This window comes from Schistocerca piceifrons, chromosome 8, assembly GCF_021461385.2.
Source record: "Schistocerca piceifrons isolate TAMUIC-IGC-003096 chromosome 8, iqSchPice1.1, whole genome shotgun sequence".
In the NCBI taxonomy this organism is placed as follows: Eukaryota; Metazoa; Arthropoda; class Insecta; order Orthoptera; family Acrididae; genus Schistocerca; species Schistocerca piceifrons.
In genome coordinates, this window is record NC_060145.1 from 3,806,542 (window position 1) to 3,827,238 (window position 20,697).

At 44.7% G+C, this 20,697-nt stretch overlaps 1 protein-coding gene across 1 annotated transcript in view; it reads left to right on the top strand.

Annotated features, from left to right (window-relative positions):
• Window positions 1–16,058: 16,058 nt before the first annotated feature.
• LOC124711476 (glucose dehydrogenase [FAD, quinone]-like) overlaps window positions 16,059–20,697 on the top strand; it is a 161,532-nt gene continuing 156,893 nt past the window's right edge. Inside the window, exon 1 of the mRNA XM_047241582.1 lies at window positions 16,059–16,293. Coding sequence (XP_047097538.1) covers window positions 16,059–16,293 — 235 coding nt within the window. The remainder of the gene's footprint in view (window positions 16,294–20,697) is intronic.

The following is a 20,697-nucleotide window of genomic DNA, read 5'->3' on the forward strand; positions in this document are numbered from 1 at the left end:
AGTCGAAAAAACACTACGGAATTTAGATTGGTAAGAGAGAGGTAGCGGTAGTTTGGGCTGAGACCAGGTCCGTGAAGTGCTGAATTGGAGGAGCACAGTATGGTGTGGATATCTGGATCCCGGCCTGCCACACAATTTTAACTAATTTTGAGTTTCCATACGAGTGGATTCAGCGCCTGTTGCCCTAAATGGAGTTGCCTACAGTGTTCCTCAAATATTCCACGCGAGACTCTGAAACTGTCTTACCACAGTTCGGGAAACTAAATCGTAGTATTATCTCCAGGTGCGCTCAAGAATAATGTACGTTATATGTGGAGGTAATAGACACTATGCGGAAATTATCATACGAGGGTTATTCCAAAAGTAAGGTCCGATTGATTGCCAAATTGAAACCACAGTGAACATCAGAAATGTTTTACTTGTAACAATTAGCTACACCTTTCAGCTACTTCTCTACGTAGTCGCCGTTCTGACTTAGACTTTTGTCATAGCGTTGTACCAACTTTTCAATAGCCTCATCATAGAAGGCAGCCGCCAGTGCTTTCCGCCAATTCTCCACGCTGGCCTACACCTCGTTGTCTGTGTCAAAATGTTGTCTTCAAAGACAGCGGTTCATGTGACCAGAGATGAAACTCAGGGGGAGACAATTGCGGACTGTATTGTGGGTAATCTAACATTTCCATTTGAAAACGATGCAGGAGCATCTTCATTGCCCCTGCAGAATGCGGCTGAGAATTGTCGTGAAGACGAAACAGCACGACAGTTATGTAATGTTGGCTGCATAGCTTCAGGCAAAATTTCTCACCAGGCCCTCGTACTTGGCGGCAGACACTATTTTCTAGACATCTTTACGCACTCACTGCGAGCTCAGAAATGAGAAGAGCGACGTGATGCTAACTGGGGTTATACTAGAGACACTACCCAACACATCTGTGCAAAGCTTTATCGGATTTTCATAGTCGTTTCCATTTCGCGACCGATCGGACCTTACTTTTGGAATAACCCTCGTAGTATGGACGTTGTTGTTAACTGTTATATGGACACTTTGTCTACCGCGTACAGTAGGACCATCCATTAAGTATGGCAGATAGGATGAAATATGTAAAAGAATAAAAGAAGAAGTACACTTGACTGCAGCAGGATATGTTCAGTACGAAGGTTTCGCAGCAAGATCAGAGGAAGACCAGAATTTTGGAAATTTGTGGTAAGGTCTTATGGGACCAAACTACTGAGGTTATCGGTCCCTAAGGTTACGCACCACTTAATCTAACGTAACTTACGCTACGGACAACGCACACACGCACCCATGCCCGAGGGAGGACTCTAACCTCCGACGGGGAGGGGGGGGGAGCAAGGGGGGGGGGGAGAGATCAGAGCTCGATGACTCGCGGGATCGTACAGACGCTGTCCTGGCTCAGACCGTGAAGGAATTCCGGCAACCACGTTGAAGGAATCCGGCCGACAAAAGCAGAAGTTTTTTAGGAAAGCCAAGGCCATATTAAGCCAGGAACGTTTCATGCACTTCTGAACTACGCTTCTACGTTTCCCATACGAGCCGAATCATCACCACCACCTGAGCTGTAGAAGTAGTAGTAGTAGTAGTAGTAGTAGTAGTTTGCTGTTGTTTCTGTTGTGGATTCCAGAAACGGGAGCAGTGCAGCCGGGACTGGACTGGACTGGAGTTGTCTGAAGGTCTGGGCCGCTGCTCTGGCGCCAAGACGCGGCGGCGGCGGCGGGGCAGACACGGAAAGCGAGAGTCTCGCCACACTCCGAGTACGTTCAACATTTCTCTCACGCCACAATTAGCAGGTTCTGCGAGGTTTAATTACCAGAAATGCAACTACACGCAACGTGTTTCGCTTCCTTGAAGATGAAGATGTAGAGTTGTAGCACGGGCAGGTGAGTGGCTGAGTGGGACTGAGGGAAAAGCTAGCAGATTTCTCGCAGGTCGAAGAAACGAACGCTGTCCACTCAGCAAAAATTCCGCGAAGTCTCTCCGCTTGGTGATGTTCCCCTCTGCTTATGTCATAGTATCTGTGGGCGTTACACGGAAGTGGAATGTGTTCGTGTAACTTAACTACCTGGCTTGAATTTTTGCTTCTGTACAGATCTCTTGAAAACATGCTGAACAAGCTACTGTTACATGGCCGAATCGCGTTATTACAACGACCACCTCAGTTAATGTTTTTTTCTTCCTTAATATTAACTCTACACAACGTACCTCATGACTTGCGTCACCTGTCGTGCACTGACGAAGTAGCTGTGTAAGGCAGTCTGCGTGCACATCGTTAACTGCTGTTATGGTTGAAATAAACGAACTATCACGGCTACAAAAAAGGATAATCATAGACCCATTAAAACTTGTGAACTTTTTGTGTACCTCTGTGTACAATTGAAACTTCTTAATTTAATTCTGAAACTGCTGAGTGAAACTGAAGTACTGTATCTTTGCTTGTATTTATGTTTTCATATCTGACCTACGGAATCTGCCCTGACTAACAGAACTCAAACTTTTCCTATTTATTAATCACCCACAATAGTCAACGGAAACGCGATCTGATTTCTTTAAAATTAACTCAAAAGAATGGCCCTGAATTAGAAGAAATACTAATAATGACCCATACATATGTCCCTTATCTCACAAAAAGCACCAATACTGCCAGCTAAATAATAGATTCAAACTACTGAAAGCTCTAACTACTAATAGGCATGTGGTTAGCAAAGGAAAGATTTTGTTGCAGAGCAAACAATGCATTTAGCAGACTTATACCTTAATCATGTGACAACCAGTAAAAAAAAAAAAAAAAAAAAAAAAAAAAAAAAAAAAAAAAAAAAAAAAAAAAAAAAAAAAAAAAAGAAACCGATACACACTCAGACCGTCCGCTCGCGCTAATACTGCAAGCCTCTATCACTGATAATTATTAACCTCCATCACTGCTGACTACTCACTCCCATCACTGCTGTCTGTTCACCTCCAAGTGCGAGTCCAACCAGCCACAGAGTGTCTCTTACAGAGTTATCAATGCAGAGCGCTACATTGAGTGGCCAACATACAAACACATAAACAGCCTACTTACATAATTTATATCGTTGGTGAAGCAGTCCCTCTTGTAAAACTGCCGTGAAAACTGTGAAGCGCGTAGTACTGTGGACATACGAGGCGAGCGTTGACTATGACTCCTGAGATACTGAAATGCTACGGTATGAGAAGTAATAGTAAAAATAACTCAGAATTTAGCCCAACTTGTGTCTACACCAACAGTTATGTGGCCCAGACTCCTGCATAGTGCCTGCTGTACGGAATTCGCCCTGCAGTGTTCGCGAATTGCGCTTCGTAACTGTCACGCCCTAGTCAGCCCGTTAAACATTTGCCGTGAGTACCTCCGGATCGCTACCTACATGTAACATTCCTGCGAATATCTGCACATCCCCGTGGTCACTTCCGTGGATTTCAGACATTACTGGAAAAGTGTCTGTAATGCCTGTAGGTAGCAGTTCCTCATTCTTGATGGTTTTTGTCTGAGGTGGCATTCCGCTGTGGGAAAGATAGAACCTGGCGGTTATGTATACCTGAGGCAGGAATCCAACAGGTTCGCAATTCTTAACTTGGAGCTCATCTGGAAGACAATTGTAGTACGCACAAAAATTGATTAAAATCTGGAGACAGCCACAAAAGCCACACACAAAGTCGTGCAAGTGCGTTCGCGCGCCAAGCATCTTTAGCATTCTCACTACCACGTGGGATGGTGTCCTCCACAAACAGTTCTTGTGTCTGCGGAGTCACATTCAAATGAGTGACGTTTCCAAGAGAATGGTGACTGGAAGCCTGTCTTCATGCGTTACCGCCCGGAATCGACATTTCTGTGATAGTATCTGCACTTCAGATTTATTTAGAGCATTGTGTCTGTGAACAGTTCCTCGCCATTTGCGAACCGTCCCCGTGAAATGTTCAACATGTTTCAGAAAGACAGAACGTTGTTCCAGTGTTTGTGCCCCAAGACTTAACTGGAAGTAAAACATGGCGACTGCCTAGACTTACACGTTGCTAGTTTAAGACGGTGAATATGGAGCTCAGCTGAGATATGTAAGTGCTTTTCAGGACGCATTTTACAAAGTTCAGTCCAAAAACATGTACAATGGGAACAAAAAATCTTTACCTATCACACCATAACCACAAAACACATAACGTAATATAAACCTGAAGCATCGATACCACATGGACTTAAATGTGCAGGTACGGAACTTCAATGAGAGGAAGACAATAGACAAGGGGAGAAAGAATTCTGAAACGTAATGGAATTTGTAAACCTCGAAGATGAATGTTTATCATTCACAACAGTTAAAAATAACAAGAAAATTAAAAACGTTGGAAAAAACAGGGCGACGTCCACACATTAAAAAAACGGAATATGACGCAGAAGCAGTGTACGACGAAAATCACCAAATTTTTAATCTTTTGGTTGTAAGTCACGAACGTAGGAAACTTTAAACAGTGTCAACATTTCAATTAGTGAGAAAACTGGCGTACAGAGAGAGAAAATATGCACGACATTCAAACTGGAAACGGCATGATAACCCAGAAAATTCATTTTTTCTAAATATAAGTAACAACACTATCAAAACCAGGAAGAGGTAAAATATCAAGTTCATCGCGGCGATTTTCTATATTACTCAGTTGCTTATCGCTTTTACAGAAAAAAGCAGCAATTTCGATTCCTACGTTTAATAAAGGAAATAACGAAATAAAAAAAACGAAAATAGATTATTTCAGAAGACCTATTTTGAGTGGTTTTAACATTGAGGTTAAACTGGCGTAGAAAAAAAACCTGATGTAAGCGAAAACCGATTCTTTCGGTGACAACCGCCGTCCCTAGTTTCAGTGCACGTCTCGCGCAGCGGGAGTAATTACAGGACTGCCCCGTGTAGGGACGGAGTCCTCCGATATACTGTCCAGTCCTGTAAAGGCATTACGACGATAGGCTCGTCTTTCAAGACGATAAAACAGGATCACGCTGTGCTCAACTCGTGAACTTTCTGCAGGAGGCAGTAGCCAGGAGAAGGGAACAAACTGCACAATCTGATGACGTGAGACTGACTCTGGTACTCGGCACCGGTCGAAACTTGCCGTGTGGCGTCGTAGGAGCCGTCCTCATGCCACGAATCAGCTCTGGAGGACCGCCGTCGAAGACTAGGCCAGGCCCGAGCAGCAGCGCCCCGACCACTTTGTGGGGAGAATACCAAGGAGGGTCCAAAGACGTTACAACAGACATGGTGGATGAGGATGATATTATTTGTAACCCAGCAGCCAATACTGATTCAACATTTTAGCAGCTCCCTTAATTTTGTTTTTCGTCTTTTATTAAAGTTAATTTTAGCTTCGGAATTACAAATGCGACGTATCAGGAGCATTTTAATTGTGAAGTAGATACAGAAAAAAGAAAAAGAAGAAAATAAAGAGGAAAAGGCCCAGGAAGAACGTTTCTTTAATATCTGTCCAAGAAGAACCAACAGCTTCATGGACTATACACAAAGGAACCAAAGCGTGCTGAAATATAATGAACATGCCGTAATCAGTTAGTTTCTGAGTTCGACTTTTCTCAACTTCAACATAAATTATTCATGGAAACATGACGTAATTAAAACGAAATAATAAAATTAAGGGAAGCTTCAGTTAAGTTGGATGCTCCCGACTAGGCGTTTAAGTCACATTACAATGAGATGACGAAAGTCACGGGACGCCTTCCAGTATCGTTTCACACGGTCTTTTCCCAGCCGTAGTGCAGCAACTCCACGTGGGATCGATTCAACGAATCGTTGGAAGACCCTGCACAAATATTCAGCCGTGCCGCCTCTAGAACCGTCCGTAACTGCGGAAGTATTGCCGGTGCGGGATTTAGTGCACGAACTGACCTTTCGATTATAGCCCATAATGTTCGATGGTATTCACGTCAGGTGATGTGGGAGGCCAAATCATTAGCTCGAACTGTCCAGAATATTCTGACATGGCGCAGCGCCATCCATAAAAATTCCATCGGTGTTTGGGGAACATGATGTCCACGAATGGCTGCATATAGACTACAAGTAGCCGAACGTAACTATTTCATTTGAATCGGAGGACTCAGTCTATTCCATGTAAACACAGCCCACACCATTATGGAGCCATTATCAACAGTGTCTTGTTGATAGCTCGAGTACATGACTTCATGGGGTCTCCGCAACACTCTAAACTTACCATCAGCTCTTACCGACTGAAATCGGGGCACATATGACCAGGTCACGGTTTGCCAGTCGTCTAGGGTCCTACCGTCATGGTCACGAGACCAGCAGACCTGCCTCAGGCGATGTCCTGCTGTTAGCGAAGGCACTCGCGTCGGTCGTCTGCTGCCACAGGCCGTTAACAAAACATTTCGCCGCACTGCCCTAACGGATAGGTTCGTCGTACGCCCCACACTGATTTCTGCGGTCATTTCACGCAGTGTTAATTGTCTGTTAGCACTGCAAGTCCGTGCAAATGCCACTCTCTCGGTGGTTAAGTGAAGACCGTCGGCTACTGCGTTGCCCTTGGTGGCAAGTGATGTCTGGAATTTGGAATTCTCGGCACATTCTGCATACTGTGGAACTCTGAATACGGCATTCCCTAACGATTTCCAAAATGGAATGTCCCGTACGTCTACGTGCAAGTACCATTCTCCGCTCAAAGTTTGTTAAATCGCATCGTGCGGCCACAGTCACGTCAGAAATGATTTAAAACGAATCACGTGAGTGCAAATGACAGGCGAGCCAATGCACTGCCCTTTTACACCTCGGGGTACACACGACAATACCGCCACCTGTATGTCTGCACATCGCTCTCGCACGCCTTTTGTCACGGCAGTGTATATGGAGCATGTTCCTTCCTCCTCTCCACAACGCTCAAACTGCTGTGAGCAGGAAGAATGCCTCGTGCACCTGTCCTAGAAGTAATGCGCAAATATTTGCTATTCAACATTTCTCCGTCTACTGGACCCCGGCTTAGAGTCCAGACTTGATGAATACAGAAAGAAAAATCGAGGAAGAGACAGTGGAACAAACATACGAGTAAGTCAATTTAAAAAGCAAACACACGCACGCCTCCATAACTCAGCTAAGTGGTGACACCGCGGGGCTGACTCACGATACACCGCTGTGTTGCAGCTGTTTGTATTGTAAACAGGTGTGAATGCGTGTCTGAGTGGCGGGGCGGGACAGTAGCCGCTGCAGTCGAGTGCCGGACCCTGGACCCTGCGACTGCAGCGTCACGCTGGCTGGGCGGCAAACGAAGACACAGTCCATGACGAAGTGGTCAGTGTCTTACTCTCACCTCGCTGGAGATTAAATATATCTAATCTCTCCCGAATAACAAGATTTCGGCGACAGCGCGGGAAGAGCACTGTGAAAAGTGGGTGGTGTGTGTGTGTGTGTGTGTGTGTGTGGTGTGTGTGTGTGTGTGTGTGTGTGTGTGTGTGTGTTTCGTGTGAGTACAAGTAAAAGACGAGAGAAGGGAGTCCATCGCAATCGGGCCGCCCATTTCGCTGACAGTGTATTACGTGATTCTGTCCATTTCGTCTCTCACCTAAGACAAACAATTCAGGTGGCAAAAACTCAGAATTTTTTGTCTTTTATTTTTAAACAGTAACCTTTACAGCTTTCAACAACTTCTTGAATCACTCAGTCAAAAGAGCAACTGGAATATAACAGTGCATTAAAGGAAGCAGTCCTCGATTAATAGGTTGTTAGGTTACTGTTGTACAAGCTGTTCAGCTGGCCTTGGCTACAACTCGAAAGCGGAACAGAATAATTAGACCATTTCTTCTGAGAAGTACGTTACTATATATCTGCCGTCGCGTGTGATCTCTTCTACATGTTCCTTCATTTACTCAAATGTGTCTTGGCAGCACTACAAATAGTGTCTTATGTTCCTTCTTCTGCGCTCTTTTCCTTCCAAGTAACACGTTACAAGACAACTTGCTGAAAACTTAAACTAACCAGTTTCTCCCGGGTTCGATTCCCAGCGGGGTCCGCGATTTTCTCTGCCTCGTGATGACTGGGTGTTGTGTGATGTCTTTAGATTAGTTAGGTTTAAGTAGTTCTAAGTTCTAGGGGACTGATGACCATAGATGTTAAGTCCCATAGTGCTCACAGCCATTTGAACCATTTTTTAACTAGTTTCATGGCATTAGATGGATACACATTTAGTTATTTTTAATAATTTATTTATTTATTTATTCAATAATAAATGAATATGTATCATGAAGCTGTGGTTCTAACGCCTTGAATCTACTCGTTTCATAAATAAATATTTATCATACACCTAAATCGGTCTACTCCATCATGATAGAATTCTACAGTCGTGGATGCCCACAATACAAAATTTTCTACAAGAGAAAACTTTCGGTATTTGCAGTCAACATAGTTTACATTGATCAGCAACGTTAAATACGTAGGTTACTACCTTACCAGAACTCTAAAATAAAATGTAAATTTTTCATATGCAGACTCGATGAGAAACACTGCTGCAATGCATATAAAAATATTAACGTAGGAAGCAGTATACAGCTAAGAGTTTACCTTAACTCTTTATTTAAAGACGCACCACCATCAGTTACGGACTAGAAAAGATTTTAAGCGATCGTCTCGTGAACCTTAAAATGACGATATATCCGTTGGGGGCTACAGTTTGCAATGTGGTCCACAGGCACCACGAATTCGCTGATGCCATACTGGATGCCGCTGGATGTACTGAACCGTCCTTTCCTTGCAATGGTTGCGGAGCAGTTAAGGCTGATTTAGACAGAGCCGGTTCCATAATATTCTTGCATAAATCCGAATTATCATTTTATGCCCCCTAATCCTCCGTAAACTTTGATCCGTGTCAATTTTCGAAACTCTGGTACGCATTGCATATACATCTTGCACTATGTCGCCCCTGGTGCCTCTGTAAATTTGGAGCCCCAAGCGACTAACTGCGATGCGTCCTTTCACTAATTGCGATACGTCCTGTATAAAAACATTTTAATAATAGAAAAATCAGATACCAGACTGATATCCGTAGAAAGAATCCTAAGGAAATGTAATTCAGCCGCTAAAGATGTGGCTTACAAGGTACTTGTTCGACCAGTTCTTGAGTGTTGTTCATCAATCTCGGACCCTTACCAGGGCTGATAGAAATGGTGAAGACGATCGAATAATCCTTTAGTCGGCTCAGCTTCTCGCTCCAAGCGGCGGCTTATGGCTTGGGCCTTAAACCGGCCCTGCATTTTGAAATGATTGCCTGAAATACGTAAGAGGTATAACACATGAATACAACTACGAAAACACTGTTAGTCGTGTAGACGAAATAATAAAAGGCGAACTTTCGCAATATATTTCACCAAATGGTCTAGTATACAATAAAACGGAACGCAATCTCAAGGGCCTGTAATATTTTCTTCTACGCCTACGTTAGTCTCCAAGTCACTGACCTGTAGAAGCATATGTTACATATGTGTATTTCTTTAAAAAGAAAGAGACTGTTTTCACCTCTCCGTGGTGCTCAGCGCCTCTCTTGTAGTGTCTGCAACTGGAGTTTGTTGGGCACCTCTGTAACGCTCTCACGCCGACTAAACGACCCCGTGCAGAAACGTGCCGCTTTTCCTGTGTGTTCCCTATCTCGTCTATCAGTATTACCTAGTAAGTGTCCCAGACTGACGAACAATACTCAAGAACTGGTGAAACAAGCACCTTATAAGCCACTTCTTTAGTAGATGAACTACGTTTCCTTCACATTCTTTCTCTGAATCTCACTCTGGCATTTGCTTTCCCTACTATTTGTTGTTTCATGTGTTTATTCCACTTAACGTCGCTCTGGATAGTTACTCCAAGACATTTTACGGTAGATTCGGTTTTCAGGATTTAAAGTAGTGTAGATGTACGGTAGTGGCATTCTTTTCCTATACACGCGCAATGTGTTACACTTATTTATGTTCACGGTCTACTGCCAAAACCTGCACCATTCATCAAGCCTCTGTAGGTCGTCAGCAAATCGATACTGTTCTCCGCTGTTGCTACTTTGTTACCGACATCCGCGTCGTCTACGAACAGCCCTAAACAGCTTCCGACGCCTTCTCCTAGGTCGTTTACATACACTGTAAACATTAGTAGTTCAAATGGCTCTAAGCACTATGGGACTTAACATCTCAGGTCATCAGTCCCCTAGACTTAGAACTACTTAAACCTAACTAACCTAAGAACATCACACACAGCCATGCCCGAGGCAGGATTCGAACGTGCGACCGTAGCAGCGGCGCGGTTCCAGACTGTAGCGCCTAGAACCGCTCGGCCACAACGGCCGGCAAACAGTACTAGTCCTATCACACTTCCTTGGGGTACTCCCCAAATTACCTTCAGATCTGTTCATTTTGTTCCCTTAAGAACGACTTGTTGAGTTCTATTTGGTGGTTATAATTAAACTTTCCCTTTTTAGCACTTTATATAACACAGAAGCTAATTACCGTACGAGTACCAAACTTGGTAGCATTAATGCCCAGAGTATGGGGTGTATGAATTCCATGCGTCATAGCGCCACCGTCCACTTCCAAATACGGCCACCAGCTGCCGTGATCAGCCACTGTGATTCACAGTCTAACACACCTGATCTGTCGCAGTGCACTTGTTGACATGTCAACATGAGCTTGGGCACAAGGAAGCAGGGCTTTACTGGTGAAGCTCTGTTATGAGAACAACAGTAATGCTGCAGCTGCACTTCGAGAATATCGCCGGCTGAAAGGATTATGGAAGGGTCTTGTTTCTCCATCTGCTGTGCGGAGCATGATGATGAAGTTCGAATCAACTGGAGAACTGGGCGGCGCTCCGTGTGAAGAGGCCGGCGACCGGCTGCACCACAGGTGGTTGATGAGATCGGTGTTGCTATGTCAGACAACGCTGCGTGCAATTCTCGATCGTCAGGCAGTGCGTGTGCTGTGTCACGACACTTGAACATCCCGTGGTCCACTGTACGGAAGGTGCTTCGAACCATTTTCAAATGGTATCCGTACGAGATCCATATCATACAGCAGCTTGCACACAGGACGCACAACGGCGTGTTGACGTCGCTCTCCACTTCCTCGCAAGAATTGAAGCTGACGAGCGCTGGCCCTCGGCCATCCTATGGACAGACGAAGCTCATTTTTCTCGGACGGGTGAGGTGAACACACAGAATTTGCCGAATGTGGGGATCTTCACCTCCAGTCAGTGTGCATGAAGTTCCCCTGTATGGTGAACGTGTCATCGTATGGTGTGGCTTCGCGGCTACGTTCATCATTGGCCCATTCTTTTTTGAACAGGTTGGCGCTCAAGTACCAAACACGTGCAGTGTGACTGGCCAGCGTTGCTGCGATAAGCTTCGCCCTCTAGGAGAGACACGTATTGAACCCAACAGCTTTCATGCAAGATGGGGCCCCACCGCACATCGCTCGTCAGGTTTCCCTGCTTCTCCGAAACACATTTGGAAACGATCGAATTGTCAACCGATCGTTTCCAAATGCTTGGTCGGCACTATCAGCTGATCTCACTCCCTGTGATATCTGGTTGTGGGGCTACCTGAAGGACAGAGTTTACCAGGGGTACATTCACACAGGTTCTGGTCTGAAGCGCGGCATATCAAGAGAGGCAGCCATGCTTCCTTCCGCTGTGCAGAATGCAATCCTACGCTTTCAGACTCTTCCGAATACTAATGGGTGTCATATTGAGCCTCTTTTGTAACAATAATGGTACCAGTATGTAATGGTATGAAGTAAGTAGCAACACATTAAAATTTTTGAACTGAAATGATTCGACATTATTTCTCTTCCCCATGTCCTTGACATTAATGCTACGAAGTTTTGTCCTCGTATGGAAATTACTTTCCGTGTTATAACGTGTTAAATAGGGAAAGTTTATTTATAACCACCCTGTATTTGCATGGAAGCCTTGAATCCTTTACAGTCCTTACGTCGTGTATACATTACAGCCACTTTTAGTTTCCTGGTGAGGACATGACTAAACACTCTGTCCTGATGGTAACAATGAATCAAATATGTGCCTTCTGTGCATCAATTGGTTTCGTCTCTGTAAGTTCGAATCAGGTGACAGTAACTGTATGAAGAGTCAAAATGGTTCAAATGGCTCTGAGCACTATGGGACTCAACTGCTGTGGTCATCAGTCCCCTAGAACTTAGAACTAATTAAACCTAACTAACCTAAGGACATCACACACACCCATGCCCGAGGCAGGATTCGAACCTGCGACCGTAGCAGCAGCGCGGCTCCGGACTGGAACGCCTAGAACCGCACGCCCACCGCGGCCGGCTATGAAGAGTCTGGATGTTTTCGAAAACAAAAGCAATTTGTTCGTTTTTTAGGTATTTTGAACTATAAGGTGTTTAGAGGGAGTTCTAATATTCTCTACACTACGGGATAAGTGCTCATTTAGTCCATCAGGACAATGCAGCGACAGATCCTTTCCCAGGCAGCACTGGGTCTGTATTTGGCGACAACCTATAGTTTCACGCTGCAGTGGCACAGTTTTCATAATTTTTAGGTGTTTAATACTGAGCTTTCTGAGTTCTATATATATTACAGTTACTTTCTAATATAAATGGTATCCGCTTTGAACATATCTCAAGATTTTGGTGAAAAACACCAATTTTTAACATTCAGTATTTCAGTCTTATTATCGCACTTAAATGCACTGATTACCAACATAAACATCGGTTGGCAGAAATTTAAAATCTCTGAGGAAAGTGTGTAATCGATCCGACATACGACCAACCACTTTGCGAACCAGCGAACAGCGAACTAACAACCACTGCTTCCTTGCTGGAACATGATCGTGTCGTACAGGCGGCAGCCAAATAAACCAAACAAGTTTATCTCATAATCCTAGTCAGTTATATGCGTTTGATTCGTAATTGTTGTTTCAATAGTGTGTTAGCTAGACGGCGGCAACAGCAAAAATGACACCGTGACAACAGCGTGCGTTTACAGTACGTGGCTCCTCATTGGTGACTGCGGTAGAAACGAGCTACAGGAGTGGGAGAATTTACGCTGCCTTCTCACCCGCCGCTTTGACTTGAAGGGAACATTAAGTCACGAAACGACAACATTCCGTTTTAAAAGCGGCTGGTTCACTTTATACGTGAAGTTGACACTACAGCACTGAATTTTGGTTTAGAAGATAAGAAGGACCGTCCCTCTCACGAATGTCAGGATTCCATCGGAGTACGCTTAAACTAGAGGTGTTGGTCGTTTGATATAACAGCGTGCAAATCAAAATTCATAATGGATGGCGATTATTAAGCTCATACGGTAGATCTTATACATTAGTCAGAAAAAATAGGAAGAGTGTCGTACAAGCATTGAGACAACAATTACTTGCTTCAGAAAACATGAAGCAAAAACATTTTCTTCAAGGCACTACATACTACCCTTCAGGTCATCCTTCGCGTTCCCTCTCTAATTGTGAAATAATGCAAAACAGACTGGCAGAGAAGCCTTGACGTGACCCGATGCTGAAGTTTCGTGCCACTCATTTCCTTCCCAGGTTATTGCGAATGCTCTGCGGGATGTTTTGATGCGACGTGACTAGACGCCGGGTGTGAGTCGACCTTCAGTGGAATGTCCCCCTGGCATTACATTTGCGAACTTCCGACTTGTGGCACGCAGCAGCAGTACGTCCACTTGAGCCCCACGCCGTGCAAGTCTGTGGTGGTGGTGGTGGTGGTGGTGGTGGTGGAGGAGGCGGCGGCTGCGCGCTTTCCAGACGGGTCGCGCTGCCAGCTAGAGCCGCGGTGGGCAGTGCCTCAGTGCCTCTCCGGCAGCGGCAGCGGGCGCCTCTGCACCAGGACGGGTCGGCTGCGTCGGTCGGCGTTATGACAGGTGGGTCCATCTTGCGTGCGGTGGTTGCGAAAACAAGGCAGCGTGCGGAGAAGCGAAAGGCAAGAGCTGAATATGCTAAGTGTGGTGGTACGACTGTAATTCGAAATGAATTTTTGGTTTCTTTATAACTGTTACCCGAGTGTGCCGAAACAAGACAGGCGAACCGAACAGCAAAGACGTAAGCTAAACAGCCGTCTCAAATTATCGATACAGTGGTATTTTTGTACAGTTCATAGAAGGTGGCGGACTTACACCTGTCATGAACTTGACTACACCTCTGACGTCAGTGACTGTCGTCACTGCAGTGTTACAGTGTGAACTACTCCTACATAGCGCGTTCCAGTGCTTGAGAAAGGTCACCAGCCAAGCGTTAGACATATGACAGCACGGTGTCGAGTAGATGCGATAGCTGTCACCTATAATTGTACCTTTCACCGATGCACATATTGTACAAAGTGCTGTTGATTACGAGAGCCGGCCGCGGTGGCCGAGCGGTTCTAGGAACTTCAGTCCGGAACCGCGCGACTGCTACGGTCGCAGGTTCGAACCCTGCCTCGGGCATTGATGTCTGTGATGTCCTTAGGTTAGTTAGGTTTAAGTAGTTCTAAGTTCTAGGGGACTGATGACCTCCGAGGTTACGTCCCATAGTGCTCAGAGCAATTTAAACCAATTTCTTTTTTTTTTATTTTTATATTACGAGACGTTAGCTTCCGACTAGGAGATACGGTAGTATAGGCCTATACGTATTGCCAGTCGCATACATAAAAGAGATGCGCCCGTAACTGAAATTTTTCTAACCAATCATTTTGACGATATAGTTCATTAGTCTCTTATTTTGCCGCTTTTCTTCTTCCACGTAGGTCTGCACCGTGTCTGAAAGTAGACTTCCCGTTCGGAGGGCAGACAGCCGAAAATGTTTATGCCTGTCTTGGATCGCTCTCAGATATTCCTGTAGCATCTCCAAGTAAGCGAAATCCATTGTCCGACAAGACTATCAGCGCTTTGACTTTATGTATGCCTATTTTCACTAGTTGCCTGCTGGGGAAAATTACCAGAAAATGATTTCTAAAATTTTATATACTCTGAAACTAACGCTTGACCTCTTATTACCGGACCTCAGTGACATCAACTAAGACACGAAAATATTTTGAGGGACAAAATTGTCTGAATCATCAAGACTATTTTCCTGTCACACTTCTTATTACCAGTTACCGAGAGCATACATATCACATTACTGAAGGCGGTTTCATATGCAACTTGTACAATTTCTTTGAACTCACTTTGTTGTGCGTGCGGGAAAGAATTTAATTGCAAAAGAAACTAAATTCCGCCCGAACAGATCACGAAGGCCCAATGTTACCGACCGGCCGGCGTGTCATCCTCAGCCCACTGGATGCGGACTGGAGAGGCATGTGGTCAGGACACCGGTCTCCCGGCCGTATGTCAGCTTAAGAGCCCCCAGCCGCTTCTTCTGACTCAACTAGCTCCTCAGTTTGCCTCACAACGGCTGTGTGCAGCCCGCTTACGAACGGCGCTCGGCAGTCCTCGTGGTCAGCCATCCAAGTGCTAGCCCAGCCCGACAGCGCTTAACTTCGGTGATCTGACGGGACTGGTGTTACCACTACGCGATTTTGTATGTGTCTAGTCATTAAAATTACTGGCTGAAGCAAAATATTTACTGCTATACCAATCAAAATTTTTTCCTCAAAAACTGCCGCTAGCTAGTCAAAATTTACGCCACTGATGACGTACACCGACTCTCTAACGAACACCAGAGTAATCGGCAGTTCCGTACACCGCTCATGAACAGTCATAGCGAAAGAAATATTCTTTCAGTATACACTACCTTTTCCGTACTTACGTAAAACGTTACCCACAATAAAATAAATGCAGTTAACTTTTGAAACTCCAGTAGACTGTCGTTGCACCTTTTACATCAACCGTTTAATACGAAACGCTTTCTGCATTTACTCAAGGAGAGGATTCCAGCAAATTGCTGCCGACCTGCTAATTGCGCCTCCTTCGCGAGAAGCGGCGACAGAGCTGAAGCACTCGTCACTTGCCCGCTGGACGGGCGGCGGCGGAGAATTCCAGCGCGGCGCTGCGTTCGCAAAACGCACGACGCTCCAGCCGGCCTTCCTACGCGCATGCCTTACGCCAAGACTTTCTCCGTCGAGGAGGCGTGCCCGCCGCCGTCGTTCGCCGGCGCTGCGCAGAAGAGGAAAGTGTGCGGCCTGGCGACGGATTGCAGCCGGCGACGCACGATTCACGACGGCTGTCGTTTACCCGCCGGTGTGGGCGCCACTCAGAGCCACAGTGAAGCTCCGGCGTCGTCAATTCCTACGCGGCATCACGAAGTTCTTACTTCCTGTCTTATACAATGTACGACTTACAATAGTAGTAACGGACACGTGGTTGAACTACCCCGCAACTTTGACAGGATACAAGCGTTAACACTATCCGCTATATGGAAATTTCTACGTTTCGCGGTACGAATCGCCAGTCACGAAGGTGTGAAGCACAGTTCCTTCAAAAGAAAAGCGATCCATGTTATATGAATACGACATTGCAGTGGCTGTGTTATTCAGATTACGATGCGAAGTTCCTTTGATTTGCTAAGACGTAGGCGGGCGTCATCAAATCTCCTAATTCAGATATAGTTTACCGACGCCCGAAGTTACGTGGTTTTTACTAGTTATTCCCTTAGAAATGAGTATGTCTGACAATTATTTTACATTGCGAATACTTTTAATCGTTAATCGCTGATTTACGAGTTACAAGATTTATACGCTTATGCAGTCTTCTCCAGCCTTCAGTTCCATAAATCAAAGTGCAAATATATTTGGTAGTGAATGCCTCTCCTCACTTGTTCAGTTGTACTGTGACGGTTTACTACCTAAGGTAGTCAAGTGCCTATAGCTATATACAGCTTTCTAGTAATTTTCCAGAAACCTTTTTCCTTTCGTTTCAAGCAGACCATCTCATGACGACTCTCTAAGAGAAAACGGTTATGACAGCATTTGTGTGACCAGATGTTGGTCAAACAATAAAGATGTGGCTTTTGAATAAATTTCTTCAGTCAGATATGCCATTCTGCTACTCGTTCCCCATCGCTCTTTCGTAGTTCACACCTTGGAACAAAGTGTTCCCCGTAGAAACTTTAGCGATAGTTATCTGACATACTGTAATGCTGAGCAAAACTTGAGGATGAAACTGATTTTCGCAATACGTGTCGCTGCCAAGCAACGTAGTTCGATTAAACTTTAAGCATACATAGAAAGAACTGATACGGCAGAGAACAGAAGGTAACTGGGCGAAATATGCAATGAGACCAACAGAAACGACACTTTTATTCGAAGACAATAATTACACTGAAGTCACCGCAATGTATGATGGACACCCAGACATTACAAAAGGCGATGTATGTTTTTAATAGGGTGTGTGGTCACCATGGACGGCAATGCATGCTCTTCAACGTGCTCACAAGCTGGTCATAAGGTTGGTAAGGAGATGTTGGGGTAGAGCGTTCGATTCCTCCACCAGCGTGGTTGACAACTTTGGATAGTGGTTGCTGCATATGGACGTATTGCAATACGTCTAAACGTCGCATCCCGTACGTGCTGGATGGGATTTAAGTCGGTGTAATGGGCAGCCAAGTCCATTCACCGAATATCCTCTCGTTGCAAGAGCTCTTCCATCTGTGAACTTAGATTCGGTCGCACATTCTCATCCATAAAAATGGAGTCAGGGCCGAACGCACCCCTAAAAAACGGTCATGGGAAAGGAGAATACTGTCACAATGAAGTCGATCAGTGAATGTACCGTGTTTAAGGATTTAGTGGTCAGTACGCCCATTCCTCTCCACGTAAGGCCTGGACCACCAAAACTGTGATATTCGAGAATGTTCGACTTACCCTCATATGGTGAGAGGTGGAAACACGTGAAATACCCAAGAACGCTGTCGAATATCATCATTTTGGTGCTCCGAGAGTCAGTGTGGGAAGACATAACGATGCATGCGCGTACTGACCTCCAGAACACGGAACACTCACCCGTCAGCGAAATTGTGACACTGTACTCCTTTCCTACGTGCGTCTTTTCCGGGGTGCACTGGACCCCGACCCTATTTCTATGGATGACAAACAAGCGACCGCATCTAACAATGTAAATGGAGGCCCTCTTGGAACGAAAAGACAATCCGCTAATGGACTGCCCTGACCTTTCCCACCGAGCAGGTGTGGGATGGGATGGGATGGGGAGAAGTTCTGCAGCTCGTTCAGATGCACTGACGACCATCCTGGAGAAGTCAACCGCGCTGGTGAAAGAACGGAACGCCGCGCCACAGGAAGACCAGCAAGGGCGCACGCTGGAGAGCGTACTTGTGGTGGTCACACACCCCGGTAAGAACCACGTCCCGTCTTTTGTAATGTCCAGTGGACCTTCACAAACCGCGGTCACAGTCTAACTACTGCCTTTGAATTAAAGCACCGTTTGTGTTCGTCTTTCAGTTACCTTCCGTACTGTACTGTTGCAGTTCTTACTATGTACGATCCAAGCTTCATCGAATTACACAACTTGGCAGTGATATTATGCGAAAGCTATTTCGTTCTCAAGCACCTTTCCATCGATCGCAATTATTTACGATTATTCACAACTGCGGTAGACTGTTTCGCGCAAAGCAACAAGCGAACTTCATGACGTGTCGCGGCACAATCTAATAGCAACAAAACAGCTACACCGAGTAATGGTATTTACATGATGCATTCGGATTAAGTGAACAGCTTGTTGTTCATTTATACTCGTCAAAATAGCGTCGGTTTCCTTATTATTGCAAGTTTTTTATCTCTGTCAAAATTCAACATCAACACCATGACTTTTTTCAAACGGCTTGCTATGGAACTCTACAGCTACTCCGGCGCTAGGCTTGTAATGAATGGAACAAGTCCTGCGTCCACATAACAACAAACTGGAGAATAATGTTTTCTATATCTGAATAAAAATAGAGTGATCTTGGCTGTACTGTGTGCGCTGAATTCCAGCTTGTTTTTACCTTTTTTCGTCTTCCAGTTTCTATATTAGTAAATAAAATTTCAATGGACTGGGAGTAACAGCCAATCAGTTGCAAAATACAAGTTTATTAAACCTTGACCCTGTTTCGATATTTTTAAAACTGCCTTCTCCAGAAGATATTGTATGTAGAATGACGTATTATCTACGCTCAATGTGGGAGTCGCTGACAATGTGTCGTGCATGTGCGTGTCATGCAGTTGCCATTTAAAAGTAGTAGCTCTCTAGTCCTAGAGCTTTGTCTTAAAACCTTTTAAAATACCACACATTTGACAATGGAACAATGGATGCAAAATGGGTAGTGTGCCACTTGATAAATTTGTGTATATATGTGACATTTAAATATAAAACCTGACATCGGCCAAACAGAGCGTAAGAACACCACGTACAGAGCTAGTGACTGTTCATGTAATATTACGAAGGTATCAGAACAGTCTTCGTACGAAGCGAGAGTCAGCTTCCTATATTGCAACTAATGTTCAATGGAAGTCGACATCTGTCGATAGCTCCTAGTTGTAATATGATTTTTGTACCCATGAAAATAGATCTCGTCATTCAAAAGCATTCTTCTGATTGAGTCTTTACGTTACACCTATTTCAAAATATGACTGCTGATGTTATTTATGAGGACTTTGAGTGAACGTTTCTGAACTACTTTCAAATTCTGAGCCGTTATGAGTTATGATAGACGATGGCGTTTATTTAAATCAGTCGAAAAATCTTTGTCCACTAGGTTGGAATGTCAAGTCCTGGCAGTTTCTAACATCAAGTAGGCGCGAGATTTTCCCAAGGTCTCTGCACCTGCACTACGTAGTAGATCTCCGGTCACGCAAAGAGAGACGGTGAGTCACGACACGAGACTAGCACTTGATGTAACAAAGCAAATGTCACACAGTAATTTCTTGTGGAGCAAGGAACAAAATCCTTTTCGTTTCACAGAAAATCGTTGAATAATTAACTGACTTCTAAACACATTTCTCAGTAAGAGGTAATTGTCATTCGTCCTCAAGCTACACTAAGTCAATTAGTTTATTATCCACAGAGTGACTGCGGTGTGAAACATTTTGGAGTTATTTGAACGACGTTAAATTTCGCCGCGCGGGGTAGCCGTGCGGTACAGGGCGCCTTGCCACGGTTCGTGCTGCTCCCCCAACCCCCGACGGAGGTTCGAGTCCTCCCTTGGGCATGGGTGTGTGTGTTGTCCTTAGCGTTAGTTAGTTTAAGTTAGATTAAGTAGTGCGTAAGCCTACGGACCGATGACCTGAGCTCTTTGGTCCCACAGAACTTACCACAAATTTTAAAAAAAAGTTAAATTTCAAAATAACGAAGCAAGCAAAACATAGTGTAGTTTTGGTACAGATTCTACATAAACGGGTACTCTGTGTTAATTTTTTTCCCTCCCAGGGCAACGGATTACGCGATACGTGTAATAAGATACGAGTTTTACCCCACAACTATAATTTCAAGTAGTTGTGCTCGTGCAGTGCTTAGATAAATCAGCCCAAACCGACATTTTCTCCGAAATAGTGATTCTTTGGAAAGGAGTATCGATGGCAGAGGCGAAAATATAAGGTTTATTTACCGATTGCCATTTCTTATTTGTAGCTCATTGTTTCTATTTGAGTTTACATATTGTCATTTTTCATTGGGAGATAGCGATTGGAGCTGTGCCAAGTGGAAAATCAGAACATTTCCCACATATTCTTCTGTTTGAGTGCA